The sequence below is a fragment of the Harpia harpyja genome, chromosome 19, assembly GCF_026419915.1.
Source record: "Harpia harpyja isolate bHarHar1 chromosome 19, bHarHar1 primary haplotype, whole genome shotgun sequence".
In the NCBI taxonomy this organism is placed as follows: Eukaryota; Metazoa; Chordata; class Aves; order Accipitriformes; family Accipitridae; genus Harpia; species Harpia harpyja.
In genome coordinates, this window is record NC_068958.1 from 7,065,130 (window position 1) to 7,084,526 (window position 19,397).

Sequence of the window (19,397 nt, forward strand, 5' to 3'; positions counted from 1 at the left end):
GACAGATGATCTTGTCACTGTTTTGCATCTTCAAGCTGATCTCTTTAAAAATAAGCACTTCTCAGTAAGTGCTGTACTAGGATTTCACTAATAGCAGCAGAGCACTGTTTTACAATATAGCAGATGAGTTCTTGAATTAATACACTGAGGCAGAACATCAAGTATTTTCTCCAGAGAAGGGACTGGAATCCTGCTGTGACAAAACCAGTACATTGTTTCCAATACTGTTATGTCTTTTAAAGCTGCTTTGTAAATAGATGTTTAAAACAAGGTGGAAACAGAAAGCTGGATGAGAAATAAAGATGGTAAAGTAGTCTCAAACCCATGGCTACAGACACCTGGTTGAAAATCTAAAGAAGAATTCTAGAGCTGTGGCTTTTGAGATGTTTCACTTGTGTTAAAAATTGGTAGAGAAGGTCAGCAGAGTATACTTTGTCATTAAGTATTGTAATTCACATCCTGATATCTGACCTGGTAAAAAATAAGCCATACCACAAAAAAAGGACATAAAAACCCCACCCTTCTTGGTCAAGCCAATGGTCCATCTAGTCCATTATTCACTGCCACATGGCGCTGACCAAAAGCAAGGTGCCAGGGACCTGCCTACAAGAGAAGTGGACTATGAAAGTGGTCAGACTTGCATCCTGTCACTAAAACACAGTCTCCTACTGCCACTGTTAGAGCTTCCACACATACCAGCTGCCTCCTGCTGCAGGAGATGCTGAACTTGAACTCTGGAAATTCAGATTGACTCCTATGCTAATTAGAGAGAGACTACAGGGCTAAAAGGACCAGCAGTCCAACCCAAGAACGTGTTTATGTTCTTAGCTGTACTATGGAGTATCACGAAGGTCCACACAAACCAGGGGAAGAATCACAGTAGATACAGGGTACAGGATTTGAAATCTGGAGCCATCAATTCAATCGGGACTTTTTTCCCTTGCTTTTGAAGGAGGTGTCACTTAACCTCTTTCTGCTTCAGTTTCACTATCTGTAAAACGGCTATAAAACTTCTTTATCTTGAGTTTTAGGGAATTTTATTTCACTATTATTTGTAAAGTACTTTAAATTCCTCAGAAGAACCGCTGCACTCGGCTCTGACATAAATGGATTCACATGTGCTAAAGCAGCGCTACGTCCGTTCTCACGAGCGCCTACTCTGTATCCTGTAATCTTGATTTTTACATACAGGCCAAACTCCTTCCCAGCAACAGCAGGAATAACTCTGCTGAAGTTAGCGCATCTGTGCCTGCTTATGCCAGGGCTAAATTTAGCCTCTGTGTTCATCATTAAGTTGTTCCAACGGAGTTACATTTAGAAAAAAACCTGTAAGCACAGTCATACCTGTTAGGAATAATTACTTAAGGAAGCTGTGACACCAGTAAATATTTCGGTGGACACAAGTAGCATGACCGTTATCCAGCTGTGCCCGCACTGACAGGCAGATGTTGTACCAGGTTAGCTACAGCTCTCCGGTGCGCCCGGGAGAGCTGCCCAGCTCCGACAACCCAGCTGGCGCGGAGCAAACTCAGAGTGAGGTCAAGCAGTAATTTACCCACAGTACGAATTACCATAATTCCCTCAACAAGACCAACCAACACAGAAAGGGAGGAATTCAAAACACACGCCAGGCGTTACATGCACGTTTTGAGTCGACTCCCCTATCCCATTTCCTCGGCAAGCGCATGCCGCGTACGCTAACCGAAGCCGTGTACTTAAACCCGCGTTTCCAGCATTACAAATAACTCCTCGGCCCGGAGCTCCAGGCCCGCTTCCCCGCTGCACGACGGCATCTGCCGGCGGCACCCCGCGACGGACGCCCGCGGCTCCGGAGCAGCCACACGGGACGCAACTCGTACCGCTGAGCGCTGCGGGATTTTTGCGCCGCCAGTCGCCGAATATCAGATTTCTCCTCAAACATCGTTTTTTCTCAGAATACCGCCCTTCCCGCCGCGGCCTTTCCCCGCGCTCGGCTTTGTCACCACCCCCCCGCCTCCCCGGCGCCATCTTAGCTCCTGGCACCCGCTGCGCCCTCCCGCCGGCGCTGCCACTGGTGCCCCCGGCGGGGCCGGCCGGGGCGCAGCGCGGGTACGGCCGGAGGGGAAGGGGAAGCCGCCGCCGGACCTACGGCACTAAGGAAGGTGCCCGCCGCGGCCAGCCCGTGCCCCTCTCCCGCATGGAACCGCCGCCCGCCCAGCACGGACCCTCCGTGCCCTTCCCCAACATGGCACCCGCCCGGGTCAGTTTACCGCCCGCAGGCCGGCGGCCTCGTCGCTCGGGGTGACGTCACGCCGCAGCGCCTCGCCCGTTTCCGAGGGAACCCGCGGAGCGGGCGGCGGGAGCCGGCTGGGCCGCGACCCCCGCTCGCCGCCATGTTCGCGGACGGGACGGCGCCCGGCGTCGACGTGGAGTCGCTGTGGAGGAACGCCCGGACCGCGCGCTGCGAGGCGGTGAGAGACCCCGGGCGGCCCTGGCCTCGGCTTTGGCCTCGGCCTCGCTCTTACGCCGCCGGGAGGGGCCGGGCCGGACCGACTGGGCCGGCGGCGGCTGTCAGAGCCGCGGCGGCCTGCGCCTTCCCTCGCCCCGGTCCTGCTGAAGGGGCGGCCGGGCCCCGACTCGTCCCCCCCGCGCCAGGTCCCGCTGGCTCCAGCTCGGCCCGGCACGAAGACCTTGTCCGCAGGGAGTTTGCGTCCGTGCCCGGGGCAGAGCCGGCGGCAGGCGAGCCCGTGGTGCCGGTGTCTGCCTGCTGGCTCTGCCCCTTTGCAGCATTTTACTAATTTAGGCCCTTTATACAAATTGGCAAAAACCCACACGTGCAGCTGCCACAAAGCTAGTTGTCTGAGAGCTGATACTACTGCGCTTGTCATCGCATTCGGTGTTTGCTGTTTCCTTTGGAGGCTCCCTGCCTTTTTGCTTTCTCTCATCCTCCCCATTCCGTGCTGTAGAGCACGTGGCCTGAATTTGACTGGCATTCAGCCACCTCAGTCTCAGATCAGATCATGTGAAGGTCACAGATCACCGACACCTGGACAGTTACAGAGGCACCCTGCTTTTAACAATGAACCACAGGTGTGCAAATGTGCTTGAATGTCTTTATGAAATGCCAAAGAGGGGAAGATGCTTTGAATGTTTTGTGCAGCATTCTTTTTTTGTGTTTGGACTATAGACTGTCTGTCTTCTTTTACTAGAAAAGCTGCCAGACTGAGCAAATTTCAACAGTAGAAACTGCAGCACAATCTCATACCAGCCGAGATGCCGCTGTGCAGACGGATCAAAGTAAAGATGCTCTCCAAGACTTCCAGCAAGAAGTCCAAGTAGATTACACTAGCCTTCTATCATTCCTTCAGAGAGTGGAGGATGCTGTTATCAAAGAGCTAAATAAAAACTGGAAAAGCCGTGCCTTTGATGGCTTTGAAGTGAGCTGGACAGATCAGAACGAAGCAGTAAGTTGACAGAATTCAGATCCTTGTCATTACCCAAGCAGACCTGGTTGCACTGGCTCTAACTCGTTAGTTCTATTTGCTACTGCTATGATTGTTCTTGCCAGATGCTAATAATTAGACATTACTAGTTGTTTTTTTCTCCAGCTTTCTCCCTGCTTGTCACCTGGCCTTGCTTGGTAAAACTGTTCTTCCTGCTAGTGACTACGTTGCAGCAGCTTAGTGAGAAGGAAGCCTGCAGTTGGTGTAGGCTTATCTTCAGCTTCCAGTAGCCCCTTTAGAGCATGCTAGCCTAGCAGGTATCTAGGAACAGTTGCAGTCAGTGATTTGGCAGCTCTTCCTATTTAGGTTATATTTGTTTAGTGTATGGTACTTGAGAGTGGAAGCAATTTGTATATCAGTCAGTACATGTTGCTACAGTTGTTTTCAAATGATTGCTGGTGAAGCTTAGTGAGTGCTAGAGTCATAACTGGAAGGCTGCTGTAAATCCTTACAGCACAGCCTTCCAGAGTTGTTGTGCAGCCCCTGAAGTATGCAGTCTGTGAGGGGTAATTATGAGGGGACAGTTGGTTTGGTAGGGTCGTGTGCTGTGTTTTTTTTTCCCAGAAAGAATTCAACAACTTTTTCACATATATCTATGTGCTATTTGGACAGAGGGGAAGCCAACACTGTAACCATGTGATCATATGCAGGGGTGTGCACAGATCTCATTTCTCTGTGTTCGGAGATTGTTGCTTCAGTGCTTGAATTTGATCTCTTCCAGGTGTTGTGTTTGCATACATTGTCATACCCAGAGGCTCAGGATCAAAACCTACAGGTTACCAGCGTCTCATGGAATGCAACCGGATCCGTTGTTGCATGCTCGTATGGCCGGTGAGTATCTGAATGGATTCAGAGCGCAACTGAAGTTGATGTGATGTCTCGGGCTGACCTGAGTTTTAGGTATGTTTGCTTTCTCTGCAGTAATAAACTAGACGTATATATACAGCTTCTGCAAGTTAAATAATTCATATTCAAAGAAACAAGATCTCAGGGCAGTCTTAAAATTATGGCTTCTATTTCTTCTACCTTCCCCTCTGCCCCAAAAACGGATACATGTACTCTTACTGATTTTTTTCTAATTAGATTCTGTTTGGAAAGAAAATGTAAAGAGCAGATGCGTTTGCAAATAAGTGTAGGTGAGGTTTGGAGGTATGGGGTTATCTTCACTGAAGGTCATGTTGTTTTAATGTGGTCTCTTAGCACCCCAGATGAACCTGGCACCCATTCACGTGTGCACCTGATGGCACAGACATATGCTAACAAACATTTAAGGATTTCTGAAATGAGGGTTGGACAAAACATTCATCTAATCCAATGAATGTCTATAGCAGCCTCTCCTTTCTGTGCCCTACTGCTGCCCTTATTCCTTTTTCATTCCGTTACCTTTTCCGTAGATTAAAAGCCTCAGCAAAAAGGGTATCCATGAGTGAATGCATAGGGAAAAGTAAAACAGGACAGACCTGTATGTCACTTGCTCCTTCTGCTCTCCCAGTCTACAGCTGTTTTCAGATTAGAATGTGGTTTCTATGTCTGTGGTTACCCTCGGTAGAATTCCATTCCATGAACTTACACAGCCTCTGTGAATCTGTGTAAACTTTTAGCATCTACAACATCCTTTAATAAGGAGTTTCACAGATCCAACTACCCATTGGATGAAAAATTGCTTTTTTTATTTGATCATATCTCTTCCAATAAAAGAATTAAGAGCATCAAATAAAGGAGTGGAAGTCAGGCCCAAAATCATTGCTTCCTGTCCGGACTACTGACTGTTCTGTGGATCTCTGTCCTCCATATCGTCCCCTTGTAGCAAGATGGGACATCATATTGGTCAGTGTGGTGCTAGTGACAGAATACATGTAACATTTTGGTAAGCATCTGATGAATGAAGGAGGTAGAAATAACAAAGGAATTAGAGTGGCAGGTGTCTGTTAGTATCCCAGAGTAATAACTCATGATCCACTTGTGGCAAACAAGTATGATGGGCATAGGACTGGATTGAAATCTCTAGAGCTGGGGTGCGTGGCGTGATTTGTGCAGGGTCATCAACACCATTTGGTGATTGTGAAGAATGTTCTCTGTTCCTGTGGAGGCACCTGCACTTCAAATCATGCTGCTTATCTCAGGCCAAGCAAGACTCAGTAAGTCTTTTCAGCCCCTATCAGTCCTCCAGGTAAGATATTCCTTGCTGTGTATTCTCAGACTGGATCTTTGAGCGCTTGTTTAGAGGAAACGTGGTTTGGTTTGCAGCTCAGCCAGTTTGCAAATCAGCAGCAATTTGGTCTCTTTGGATTTTCATTCCCAAATACTCACAGCAGCTTTCTGTATGTGCCCTTTAGATTATTCCCATTATTTGAATGGTTGGTAGGTCTTGGAATAGTGAATTGTACCTGAGATTTACTTGCTGGCACTTTGTTCTGTAAGTAAGTACACTGACACGTACTGTATATATACTAGCCTGCAGAGAAGTTTCATCACCTCATGATCCCTTCACCTCAGTTTTCCTTCAAGCCACAAAGCAGCACATTTAAATGACCAATGGGGCATACCAGAGCTCTCCTAGACTGGGATTCTCTGTGGAACAGACAAGGCAAGACATAGCTTTCTCTTCTTCAGGTTGGATGGTGGGGACTGGAGCACAGAAAAATCCTATGTTTGTACCTGGAATCTGGACAGAAGAGGGTTGAATCCACAGCACCCTGACCTAGTGGTGGATGTTCCCAGTTCTGTCATGTGCCTGGCTTTCCACCCCTCCCAGCCTTCACTGATAGCCGGTAGGTTGCTCTTACCTTAGATCCTATCTGAACTGTACCCTTATTTCCTTCAGCTTGGATCATTTTTTTTTTTTCTCTCTCTCAGCTCAGCCTAAGATTTCTTGCAGAAGTAATGGTGTTGCAGCTCCTCCACCTGAGGAACTAATGCTCACCAACATCGACAAGTGCACTGTTGCTTCTGAACTGGGACTTGCTGCTTTTTCAGTGACAGCTGCCTTTATATCATCTCCTCAGAGAGAGATGATAGAAGGAAATTCAGTCCTGGGTGTAAGTGGGAAGAGTGTACTTACTTTGGTAGAGCTATATTCTCTTACACCAGAGCTGACTGTGCCCTGTGTATAGCTGCCAGTCCTTTGAAGCTGGTGGGCCTGTTTCCACCATAGCTGCTTTTGTTCTGAGCTATTAGACCTTAGATGTTTTATCTTTGTCCTTTCAGGTGGCCTTTTCAGTGGGGAGCTGGTGGTGTGGGATACCAGCAGAACAGAAGACCCTGTGATCTGGAGGACGGGGATGACAGATGACACTCACACTGATCCAGTCTATCAGGTAACAGAACATCTACAGCAGACATGGCTGGGGGAGGCAAGAGTTGCCATTGCTCTATTTATTTCACCCCTTCAGCTCCTATCCACAGGCTGCTACATTTCTGCAGTTATGTTCCCTTTTGATGGGCTATTTTTTCCCAAATCTAGCTACTGAACAGGCATTTGCTGAACTTGACACTCACACTTTAAAAAATAACTTCTCACTGTTCAGGATAAATGAAGAGTAGGCCCATTCCCATGCTGTAACTCTTTATTGATGTAGGTGCAGCTAACAATACTTGTAGTGGTTTAAAAAATGTAAGTAGCAAAGTATCACCGATCCCTAGTTGGAAGCTTAAAGCTATGTGCTTTGAGCATGTCATGCTGTCTGGCTTTCTCATGGTTTTTTTTTGTCCTTCTGGGGTCCTGTGACTCTGGGCAATCTGTGTGTTTTCTCATCTGAAAGTCAGGAAAATGCTCCTGGTTATAGCTGCGTGAAAGTGCTATAAATACCACATCTCCAACGTGATGGCAGGTGAACCATAGAAACTGCAATACAGAATTCAGCCCTGAACACCTAAACACATTTCTCTCCTAGCATCTACATCCGTGTGCCAGCTCCCAGCAGATGCTGGTTCAGTACCAAGATCACTGGCTTCCGCCTGGCTCTGCTCCTGTGTCGTCTTGGCGGGTCAGGGGACCGCAGGCTGCTGAGTGAGGGCTTGGCAGTTGTGACAGTCCCCCTCGTCATGAGCTCGTGGCATTTGGAACAGGTTAACTGGTTACCTGACGCCAAGCACAGAAACAACTCCCGGCTGTTGAGCGTGTCGACGGACGGGAAGATCCTGGTGTGGAGGGAAGAGCGAGATGGTCGGCTGGCCTTGGCTGAAGGATTTGCCATGGTGGCTCAGCAGATCCCTCGCAGCACTTGGCTGAAGAAGGTGAGTTCAGCAGTTCAAAGAGGGCTGATTTGACAAAAAACACTTAACTCCAGAGCTGATGTGGCAGAGCTTGCCTTCCACATGAGAAGGGCCAGGAAAAGTCCCTTTTGAACATATGCACTAACCCTTATACCCCTCTCCTGTCCCATACTGAAATCACTCCTTGGAAAACTGGCAACAGCCTGGCTTTTGCCCTGCCCTAAGGAGAAGCTGCTGGGATGGAGAAGAGAACTTGCTTGTAATAATATTAATTCACATGAATCCCCTCGTAGGAGGATGCTGCAGAGGTTAAAGGCTGATCAGTGCTGCAAACATTGCAGCTGGTGCAAGTTGTGCAGCGAACAGCTCACTGGGTCCCTGGCAGGGTGGTTCACACTGCTCTAACCGTGCGTGCATTTCACTGGAGCGCCCAGCTCTCACAACAGCTTTGTCTCTTTTTCTCCCAGTTCGCCGGGGGAGAGGCAGCCGTGGGTGTGACCTCGCTCTCTTTTTCACACTTTGATCACCGCGTGTTCATTGTCGGTGTGGAAGGCGGCTATTCCCTGAAGTGCTCCACTGCAGCGGAGACGCTGGCTCGCCATCCGACACGCAGTTCTGTTCCCCTCAGGGCACCAGCGGAGTTTGCCTTCTCCCCGCATGGTGGGCTGGTGTACTCTGTCAGCTGCTCGCCCTTCCACAGGCAAGTGTTGTGAATTTACACTGGTGCTGCATGTTGGACACAATTATTGTCTGGCTCTAAACATGCATTTTTCAAATAGCCCCGAGGTGTGTGTGTGTACAAGTTCCAAAAAAGGGTCACCAGCATTGGGAACTCGATCAAGTAACTTCCCGTTGTAGGAGAAACAACGTCCATTGACTCTAGTGAAGCTGCCCACTTGAATATGCTGCGTGTGGGCACTACATGAGTAACAAAAAGCAAGCATCTGCACTCAGGCCAGGGAAGAACATTAGCACCTTCCTTAGATCACCCTAGATGTTAATATTAAAGATCAATTTAAAGACATGGGGAGGAGCTGAAAAAGTCATCTATTTATCAGTGGTTAAGTGATCTGCCCAGTTAGAAATCTTACTAGTAGCTGCCTGAATTTAAATTAGCAGCTTGCATCTCTGCCTGCATTTACCCACCATCCATGGAAGAGGCCCCAAGCCATGTTTCTATGAAACATGCTGACAGCCCAGGTTTGCATTTAATTTGCATGAGACAAACCCAGTTCTAACAATGCCTGTCTCTGGATCAGCAGTTCTCAGGCATCCCTGGCCCACAAACCACCAGCAATACTGAGTGGACAACATGAGCCCTCCTTAAACTTAGCTGAGGGCGGTAACGAAGCTGTGTCTCAGCAGACCACATCCCCGGGTACAGCTTGGAAATCACTGCTTTGGGAAACACATTCAGACCTCTGCAAAGCAGTAATGTTGTCCAAGATTACGCTCCTGTAGTGGATTTTGTTCTGTATCTTTAGCAATAAAGCCAAAAAAGTTTCTTGCTTCCTCCCTCCCCCAGGAACCTTTTTCTGAGCTGTGGGACTGATGGACAAGTTCACTTGCACTCCATGTTGCAGACACAACCCCTCATTTCTCTTCAGTTATCAAAGAAATACCTCTTCTGTGTACGCTGGTCTCCAGTTCGACCACTGGTCTTCGCAGCTGCGTCTGGGGAAGGCAAGTAACTGCAGGTGCCTATTCTCAGACATAAAATTAAGATTGTGCTGGGTATTAATTCGTACAAGTTGATTAGCACTTCCCACAAGCAGAGAGCAGTGACCATTGTTTGTACTGTGTAATTAGTGTAACGGACCAATGTCTAACTCTAGCAAGATTACTTCAGTCACAGTTATTTTTCACTTTTGACAATACCTTTACTTCTGTTGCCACAGCCACTCACAGGGATAGAACATGGCAAGATTACTGTGGCTAAAACTTACTGCCAGCTTCCTTATTTTGACATTTACTTCTAGAGCTAATGGTTTAAAACAAGAACTTTTTCCTTGGAAAACTGTCCAAACATTTTTGAGTTAAGGAATTGAGATTTCACAGAATTTGGCAAGCTGGTTTCAGGTCTCTGACAGCAGAATAAATCTGCGCTGCCTTGCAGTGCTGTCAGCTGTCTATCACAGCCTAGACACCACCAGAGGCAAGGGGAAACAGGTTAAAAAGAACAACTAAGTTCCAGACCAACTAGATACTCATCTGCTGTTAAATACAAAGTCTGATGCCATAAAGCTGCAATAAACATTTCTGTTTTATAGGAGATGTGTACCTGTTTGACTTTGAGAAGAGCTCGCAGAAGCCGGCCATTTCCATAAAGCAGGCTGCAGGTGAATGCCCTGTGTACTGTTTAGAATTTAACATCAAGCAAACTCAGCTCTTGGCAGCAGGGGATGCTACCGGTACAGTCAAAGTCTGGCAGCTGAGTTCTGACTTCACTGAACAGGGACCTAGGGAAGTGAATCGTCTGGAGCAGCTGGCAAGCGAGATCATGGACTAAGGCAGCAACACAACCAGCTGCGTGAGCCCTGTTACTACTCTGACTCCAGGAAAAGTTGCCTGAGCACTCACCTCTTCCACACTGTTGGCCTGTACAACACACATGACTATGACAGCTGGAGTTTCATCCACCTAACAGTTAAATTTGCATTTAGCCATTAAACACAAGATGATGTGGTTCGACCAGTAACTTTTATTGAAGCACACTGCAATATGTTTGTTTTCCCTAAGAGTTTTAAGCTAAGCAGTTTAAGGTTACATCATAAAGTAACACTGATTATTGTAGAGCACAAAGAGAGAGAGAGAGAGACACATGCAGAGCTATAGTCAGCAAACGTGAGCATGTTCTTTGCATCTTTTGGTACTAGTGTTTTAGATCAATTCACAAAGAGTGAACGTGTAAATTCTATGTAGTCATAGGCAGAAGGAAGTTCTCTGCCCTTGCTGTCCATGTAGGGCTTCATGTGAGAAATGCAGTAATCGGCTTGTTCCCGGGTCAGGTTCTGAAAGACAAAGACAAAGCACAGAGGTGGGGACGGGCACTATGAGGCTGCGGATGGGGCATTTACAAGCAGCCCTCCCGTTCCCAGGAGCACACAGCTCGGGGCAGAAGCCAGAGCAGCAGAATACACCTCGTGAGGAAATGCTCTGGCTGTTTGCACTGTTTGGTTAAGGGCTGGAAGCTCTAACCTGAGTCTTCCCACCAAACAGAAGACAGAACAGGTAATTGATACGAGGAAGAAGCGCAACCTCTTTATTTCCCTGCCAGCTGGTGGGATTTAGACAGGAAAAACTTGCTGTCTTGGCAAGGCTGTGAGAGGGAGGACATGTTCATGCTGTCTAAGCTTAGGCTTAAGTTTCTCCTCTGAATCACTGTCTGGAGAAACATCTCCCTCTAGTCTCCCAAGCAATGAAAGGAAAGCGTCAGTTTCTGAGGACAGACACAGTGAATGCATCCCCTTCCCAGGCATTTGAGTAGCTCTTGTTTTACTCAACCCGAGTAGTTTGGCAGTTAAAGCTTTTCCTCTTCCTCTATAGAGCCAAGAAAGCAACTGTGTAGGGCTGTTACCATCATTTCTGTGCGGAGGATACCCTGGCAGGTTCAGAACTGACTCAAATCACAGTGACATGAACCTCCAAGCAATTAATGCTGGTCTTCGTTAACAATCCACAAACAAAAAGCCTCCATCTGCTCCTCCCTAGTGAGCCACAACCAGTACTTACTTGGTAGAGCTCCTCCTTGGTCACGTAGGGCTTCCCCTCGGAGCTAAGGGCGCGGAAAGCGCTCTCGATCTCCTCGCTGGATTTCACGTTCTCTGTTTCCCTGCTGATCATAAACGCCATGTACTCCTGCAGTGAGACGTGTCCATCCCTGCCAGTGAAACACAGCGTGTGAACACTGCTGTCCATTAATACCCGAGCACAGCACTTCCACACCCTCTTGAGAGGGGCTTCAACTTTTCTGGGAGGAGTGAAAGTCTTCACGCAGGAGGCTGTCAACACCAGATCATTTTCTAAAGTGAATTTCTTCTTCACGGATGTCACTCTCACCTTCATAAAGTCTCTTTTACATGAACTGTTGTGAAAACAACCATAGCCTCTCCACAACAGAAGTAAGCACAGCGCTAAGCTTGTGAGAGACCTTCAGGCCAAGCTCCCAAAGGTTACTGATACAGTATTTTGCAATATAGAAATAAAAGGTCCAACCCACGTACCTATTGGGATCTACAGTGTCAAGAATAGACTCAAACTCTGGGTCTGGCTCTCCTTCCTCAACCATAGGCAGGTCGTAGCCAAGAGAGCGCAAGCAAGACTTAAACTCCTGGTGATTAAGTCGTCCAGATTTGTCCTTGTCAAAGTGCCTAAAAACAAAGCCGCAGTTTTAAGTGTCAGTTGTTGAGTACTCAAAGCTATAAAAAGTGGGCTGAAAACTACAATAGATTATAACTAGCCCACTATTCTAGACAAATCAGCTTGAATCAATAAATAGTTCTATCTAACATACATAAAAAGTAAGCACAAATTCTTTACTTTGCTTAAAAAGCATCCAAAAACCAGCTATATTCCCAGCTGGAATTCATTGGCAGTCCCAGTTTCTACACCACTGTGCCCACCCACAAGTGAGGGTGCCCAGGAGAGGCTTCCAGGCAGCCGTGTCTGCGGAGGGTCCTGCCATCTGGCAGAGATCAGAGCAGCTCAGCACAAAATCAGGCAGACAACAGAGGAGCTACAAACAGACCAGTCAGAGAATCCTGCGAACAGGAGCCATCCACGTGTCAGAAATATCTCACAAGCGTTTCCTCTGGCATGCTTTCCCTGCAACTCACTTGAACATCATGCTGAACTCCTTAAGGGCCTCCTCAGTGACTCCAGTCGTGTTTCTGAAAAGGAAGAAGCAAAGCTCGTCAACAGTTCCTAAACTGCAGAACTCTGCTGGAGTCCATTTACCCCAGGCCAGCGTCTGCATCAGAAGGTGAGGACAAGTGAGCAAACAATACATCACCACAGCTCAACAGAATAAATCAATTCCCCCGAGATGTCATCACTGCTAATGGCCAACAGGAACTATTTCCAAAACTGCTAACTTCATCCCTCTGAAGAGAGCCAGGAGGTGGTGGGGATTTACGAGCTCAGTACACCCATTAGAGCACAGGAGAGGCTCATTAGCACAGACCACGCAAGGTTTGTTTTCAGACACAAGCAGATGTGTCTCCTGTCTTTTATCCACCCCAAGTTAGACACACTTTACACCACACGTCGGGTAGGCAATACCGAGCTTGAATCTGCTGTTCCAGGTTGTGCTGCATTCTCATCCCCAGCTGGTCAAGCTGGTCCCACTGCTGTGCCAGCCCCACAGTGCTGTGTTCTGTGTATTTGTTGTCCAGGATAAGTGCCTCTTCCATGGCTGCTCCAAGGTCCTCAATCTTCTTCAGCTGGCTCCTCATAGCTCGGATCTCCTGGTGCTTGCGCTGTTAGGAGGGAGTGAAAAGGAGAAAATCAAGGAGTGCAAAAAACCCCTTAAAAAGTCAGAACACAGGCTGGCAGGGGAGTAAGGGTTATACTCTTCTTTTTCTGCTGGGATTATATATACACATACATACATACATATATATATACACACACTGGGATTTGTGATATAGTACTCAAAACTATGTCTTCATGCACACTATTGAAAACCAACAAGGCTTGCAAACCCATTCTTCAGAGAAAAAAACCCTCTTATTAGGAAACATGCTGAAAATACGGTATCTTCTCTGCCCTACCCTGCTCATTTAGAAAAAAAGAGCAAAAAGGAAAACTACATCAGAGTGGTGTTTAACAGCTTGTTATGTAAGTTGACATCGGATACGTAAATAGATAATCCCAAAGGTCTCTTCAGTACTCAAAATGTGTAAAATCAATTCAGATTTTGCCATACAATTGCATGCATTTCCATTCCCACCCTGTGTTCCCAAGTCATCAGTCGGGAAAGGTGTTTTAGCAATAGGTGAGCATTGCTTACTTTAGTAGCTTCCAACTGTGATTCCAGTGTTCCTGATTCCTCCACCATACAAGACCTAAACACAGAATCACAGTGAGAGAACGCACTTATCCCATAAAAATGGCAGGTGGGGCTTGAAATTAACAGTCCTTCCTTGAAATTAAAAATCTTTACAGCAGTATTATTCTGTAGATATTTAAACATTTTTTTGTTTCATTTATTCTGACTCATCCTGTTTCAGACTGACGTGTACATCTTGATTCTTATTTCTCTATATAGTTAATTTCTAGCCCCATTTGAAAGGCAACATGATCAGCAGCCACACTTCATGCCAGATCCAAAGCGCCCGCTTTACTGGACCTAATGAAATTAGAAATTTAGTGCAGTCCCACCCCACTCCACCGTGCCCAGCACACACACGCACACACGAACTACAGGTGATTCACTGGATATGGGCTGGATTTGCCAGTAAGGTACAGGAGCTCTACAGAGGTGTGTTACATGGGAATAAAATGGGGGAAAAAGATCTTGAAAAATACTGGTTTGGTTTAAAAGTAATCTTAATATGGCATAATCTCTGCAGAAAACTACAGACCTCTCCTACACACCAGTGGTTGGTGGACAGTTGCCTTTCCCACCCCACCTCTCCGATCCTGCGCCCAGAGAAACTGAGGCACAGCCACTCCTCTCAGTCCAATTTCCACACTGAGCTTCTTGGCACACTGCAGCCCCCATGTCAGCATATAAAGGTCACCACTGTGGTGATGGTCTCCAAGATCTACTTCCTATGGACTAGCTATGGAAAGCCTCTGGATGCTGCTTTTTCCCCCCCCAAGATCCTAAGCAACCTTTAAGCAGCAGTGTTCAAGAATCTCTGTCCTTCCAACATGTATGGTGAGAGTTCATACTGAACGACCTGTGCACGGACAGCAAGTCTGGGTGCTGTGCAGGTGGGCTGTCCTCTCCTTTGACTCTGTGGTATTTAAGTCACTAAAACCAGGTTCTCATCCCCACTAAAATCTATCCTACGTGCTTTTGAGCTTCTTGAGAAAGGGATTTCAAGTGCTGAATCACTCTGTAGCAATGAAAACGCACCAAACATCTGGGTGTTTCTCACGACAGGGTTAAGGCTCAGATTCAACGCATGTCTAAAGAGATGAAGCGCACACCCAGAACCCTGAGCAGGAAGCTGGGAACCAGCCGTGGAAAGAGTCAACAGGGAAACAAACCTCCAAGCATCTCTAAGCCGTGAAAGTTAGTTGGAAGGAAAGCGAGCCTTGGAATTAAAAGTGCATTTGAAAACCAAAGTGAGGTAAGAAAATAAGAGGAAAAAACCTTCCAGATAGATCATCCCCAACTTCATACTGATAGACACGAATGACACGACGATATGCTATGCTAGTCAAAGAAAAGAAACCAAGTAAATTCCAAAAAGGATGAAAGAAAGAACAGAGGAAAGAACACACCAGAACATGGCCACCGCAGTGGAGCCACACTCCAAGCCAGCACCACCTTGCAGCAAACACAAGCAAGTACGTGATGAAAGAAAATTATTCAAATGCTGGTTGCACATACACGAAAATAATCTGTTATTATTTTTGTGTAAGTCACAAAAAAGTGAGTCTCACTGAGAGTCAAATTGAAGTCTTGCAGTTAACTCATTTACACATTCCTTAAAGGCATTCTTCCTAAACTCCAAATTATTCTTTCTCCCCTCCTGAAAGAAAACCTCCTCCAGGCAGCGCTGGGCACACACAAGCAGCTACAGCACACTGAAAAGCAAGGTGTACGCATGGCAACTCTTATCTTGAAACTTCCCTGAAGCTCTGCCTGCCCTCTTGCCAAGGAAGGCTAAGCCCAGCCAATGCCTCTTTGAACTAAATCTGCGTTTTTCACCTATTCATGCAGACTTAAGGACAAACTCTGCCTGGCATATCAGCAGCCTTCTGGTAATCTGTTCAACAAAAGAGCTTGGCATGGTGATCTCAAACTCTGACCCTACGTCTTTTAGTAAATGGCTCCTTTCTGTCTGCTCATTCTTGGATACCAGAACTAATCTACAACACTACTTTACAAAGGAACAGAGAATTCAGCATCCGTTCCAGGAAAATTTGCTAAGTTCCATTAAACTGTACAACAAAAATGGGGCAAATTATTTTTATCTGGCAGAAACAGCAGAACACAAGACATTGTGATCATTACAGAGCAAATAAGAAGCAGTTATCTGCAAAGATTCCACCCTTTTATTATGAAAAGCCTTCTCTCTATGAGAAAGGCCCCTGCCTCCTCTCCAGCACTTTACACAGGGCTGACACACAGGCCTCTGCACCAGGCCCATCCACGATTTGTTAGCATTTTACATTATGTCTTATTACAAAGCTTCCATTGTGCTGCAGATTTTTAATACTGAAGAAATTTAAATGGACAGACACACGCTCAGAGGGTTTGGCAGTCTGAAGACATTTAGAAGATTTTATTAGTTCCTTTCCACTTCTTGACAAATGACCAGCATGCATCCTCATCAGGAACTATTCCCATGGACACAAAGCGGACTTAAAACTGCCAGCATCAAACGGCCTGCAAACCCAGGCAAGTTTGTGGGTTCATGTTGGAAGGTTTTGTTTTCTCCTATCAAGAATATGATCTCTGTGGGGCATGGTTATGCAACAGATTAAAAACGGGTGGTTCATATTTGCATACTACAGAGTTTTAAGATACGTAATTTCAGTAAAGCCTCTTCATAGGAATCTTCCCTCCTCCTTACCCAAAATGGTCAATACTTTGGAGCTTTAATTGTTCTGAGAACAGTTATAATGGAAAAGTTTATTTCACTAGGCGAGTCTCTGATGTTGGAAAACGAGGAACGTCGGCTGTTTTCCAAAGGCAGACTATTCTATGTTCTCCCATATCTCATCAGATTAAGAGCCTTTTCTTGTGCAAGCCCTCAGAGAAAGCAAGAACAAGAGTCAGGACTTCCATGGTATGCTAGTGGCTACCCATTAATAATTTCTTCTGCTTTTGACTAGGAAATTGTTATCTTTCTACTGGTTTATACTTCATCTACTCCAAAACCTTGTTTCCTGTGTCTGTGCACCTCAGCCACAGATTGCTCTTTTCAAATAAAAGGGGTTTCAGCGCAGCTTTCACAAGCAATGTAGTGACAGAAGAAAACACACAGACAGAGCAGAACACATCACCAAATTTTTAAAGATATAAAATTCAATACTAACCCATCTAGCAGGTAAGTCCTGTAGAATGTGAAGATCCAAACATCAGGCAGCAGGACAGAGACAGGACAGTAAGAGAGGGACAGAGATTTGGGTGGGAAGCAAACATCAAAAAGTTAAAAATCGTATTTATATTTCATTATTTCATGACGACACATACAGAACTATTCGTAAACACACAGGGACAGAGAATCACAGGATTACAAGAAAACAGAACTCACCTCCTCTGAACCACAACCAGAGTGTGTCAGACTTGGCTAACAGCACTGTCCAAGCACAGTTACCTCTGTTTTCTAGAAACATGCTCTTCAGTTCACTGCAATTCTCGACCTTAAGATTTTTTATTTCTAACGCAGTTGTTAAATCTTTACTACCCTCTCCCAAGGCATATTACTAGACAGCAGCCCAGGTAAATGATTACAAAGTAGTCTTAAGCTTTTTTCACAGCTTCTTTCTCTATTGAAATTCTAGTGAGATTTCTAATATGCTATTCAATACAAAAGGAGCATTAACAGAAACACCACTGGCACTTCACACCATCTGCTTCAAGCTGTTTGTTCCCCACCCCCCAGCTGTACTGCAGACTAGTTCAGGAATAACTGGAGAAGAGTTAAGTCCTGGGTAACTGAAATTACTACAGGAAAATGAATTCAGAAGCAGAAGCGTTTTTAAAGTCTGGTGTTTCACAGCCTTCCTCTTCCCTGTGGCTAACAGGGCCTCCCCTCAAATCCCAACTGCAGGAAATGAACAAGTCCTGAATAGCTGTTTTTCAGCAGGAAACATTTACAACTTACACAGACCAAAGAGATGTAGGATGGATACAAATATTAGCTGAGTAATTCTGTAAGGGCAGCTCCTGGGAAGACAAACTATACCTGGTCTCCTGAATCCACTGATGGAAAGCATTAGCATGCTGAGCAAATTCCTGGCGCAATTTGTCATTTTCTTCCTGCCTTCGCTGTTCCTTCTGCAGCTCCAATTCACGTTCCTGAGAAATTAACAAAAATAATTTCAAACAGAGAAATAATGTGATTGCCCTCATCCTGTCATAAAACCCAAAAACTAAGAGCTGCATACCAGCACAGTTCTGAAGCTCAAACCAAGACTGAGTGCTCAAGGAGTGTCCTGGATATCTAGACAAAATCATTTAAGATGACACCACAGAACATTCCAACTGAAGTCTTGAGAATTGGAATTGAACCAGCAGTTACTTTACTGCATAACATGGACACAAAACATTTTATAGTTAGCAAGCAAGGGACATGTGCTTTATCTTTTGAAAGACCACAAATGGAAGACCATGAAAACAAGTTCATAACTAATGAAATTTTTTCTTTGCTCCCAAATTTTGAGATATTTCCATCTGTAGTATAGTGACAAACTTGTGTACTGATTATCTTGGAGGATAACTTCCAGGGAAGACTTGAAAGGTTGTAAACTATGAAACCACTCTCTCTCTCTGTGACTTGCCTTGATAATTTTCTGCAGATTCCTCCAGGTTTCTTCAAGAGCCTCCATAGTAAACCAAGTATATGGGTTGGAGGCTACACGGAAGCTCTTGATCTGGCGATCAAGCTCTGCCAGCTGGTTGAAGTCAGCTTGGGCAGAACTAAGTGAAGAACGGAAAGCATCATGAGCTTCTCGCAGTGCTTTGATTTCTTCCAGTGAGTTACAGCGCACAGGATCTGTCAGGTCCTCTTCAGCATTCTCAAACCAACTGTTGAAGGCAGACGCCTTCTTTGCAAAAGTCAGGAACAGATCCTCAACCTGGAAAAGAGAAAACAATCTAGGTATTCAGTTATGCAGTAATGCAAATATTCTGTATGAGTTGATCTGGAATTAACATGCATCGGTGATAGTTTGCCTTTATTACTTATTTCTTGCAAGAATCTAAAAAATTCTTAGGACAAGTCTCCAGGATCTCCATAATCATTAGCTGCAAATCAAAAACTACAGAAGTTGCAAGTGTTGTATGTTTTTTTCAAAGAGAATAATAAGATTTTTGTATAGCCCCATGGTTTGGCCACTCACCTTTCTGAAATGCTCCTGAGCCTCCAAGAGTTTCTTTTTCCTGGCAGCAGAATTAGCAAGTAGCTGATTCCAGCGTTTCATCAAGGAAGCATGCCGAGCCTCAATGGCCTTTGACTGGATATGTTTGGCTGCTAGTAGCTGGTCTTTCAGAGCTGTGATGTTTGCAATTCCCTCCTGCTGGAAAGCCTGAAGTCCAGCGTCAAAAGTTTCCTGAAGGATTAAAAGAACAAAATATTTTAGATTGTATTTTTATTTAACTATTCCAATATCCTGCATGTATTTCAAACGTAAATACTAGATTCTTGTGTATTCCAGAAGAGTTCACCTGTTCTCTCCACCATGTACGGGGTGGAAGCAGCATTAGCACTAACCTGTTTGGTGAGTAGTGTTTGCACAGAAGAGAGATCGCGCCCATAATCATCTGTCTTCAGACTGTTTTCCTTCTCACCTGGA

The 19,397-nt window shown here is 45.8% G+C and overlaps 2 protein-coding genes across 15 annotated transcripts in view; one reads left to right on the forward strand and one right to left on the reverse strand.

Moving 5' to 3' along the window:
- The first annotated feature begins 1,654 nt into the window (after positions 1-1,654).
- On the forward strand, positions 1,655-10,395 carry DYNC2I2 (dynein 2 intermediate chain 2). The gene is given in 10 exon segments (XM_052814363.1): positions 1,655-2,230; positions 2,232-2,450; positions 3,189-3,443; positions 4,204-4,313; positions 6,096-6,253; positions 6,690-6,799; positions 7,551-7,718; positions 8,165-8,397; positions 9,223-9,380; positions 9,968-10,395. Coding segments are annotated over 10 exon segments (1,704 nt in total). The 5' UTR covers positions 1,655-2,176; the 3' UTR covers positions 10,207-10,395.
- Positions 10,379-19,397, reverse strand: part of SPTAN1 (spectrin alpha, non-erythrocytic 1) — a 53,208-nt gene continuing 44,189 nt past the window's right edge. For 7 of the 14 annotated variants that reach the window (XM_052814306.1, XM_052814313.1, XM_052814311.1 and 4 more), the window contains 12 exons: positions 19,316-19,392; positions 18,945-19,154; positions 18,384-18,680; positions 17,789-17,901; positions 16,917-16,934; positions 15,022-15,084; positions 13,708-13,762; positions 12,978-13,174; positions 12,533-12,586; positions 11,921-12,067; positions 11,430-11,577; positions 10,379-10,708 (listed from right to left, as the gene is read on the reverse strand). In XM_052814306.1, the coding sequence (XP_052670266.1) occupies positions 10,583-10,708; positions 11,430-11,577; positions 11,921-12,067; positions 12,533-12,586; positions 12,978-13,174; positions 13,708-13,762; positions 15,022-15,084; positions 16,917-16,934; positions 17,789-17,901; positions 18,384-18,680; positions 18,945-19,154; positions 19,316-19,392 (1,505 nt within the window). In that variant the 3' untranslated portion in view covers positions 10,379-10,582. The remainder of the gene's footprint in view (positions 10,709-11,429; positions 11,578-11,920; positions 12,068-12,532; positions 12,587-12,977; positions 13,175-13,707; positions 13,763-15,021; positions 15,085-16,916; positions 16,935-17,788; positions 17,902-18,383; positions 18,681-18,944; positions 19,155-19,315; positions 19,393-19,397) is intronic. The other 7 variants (XM_052814318.1, XM_052814317.1, XM_052814315.1 and 4 more) reach the window with 2 other exon arrangements.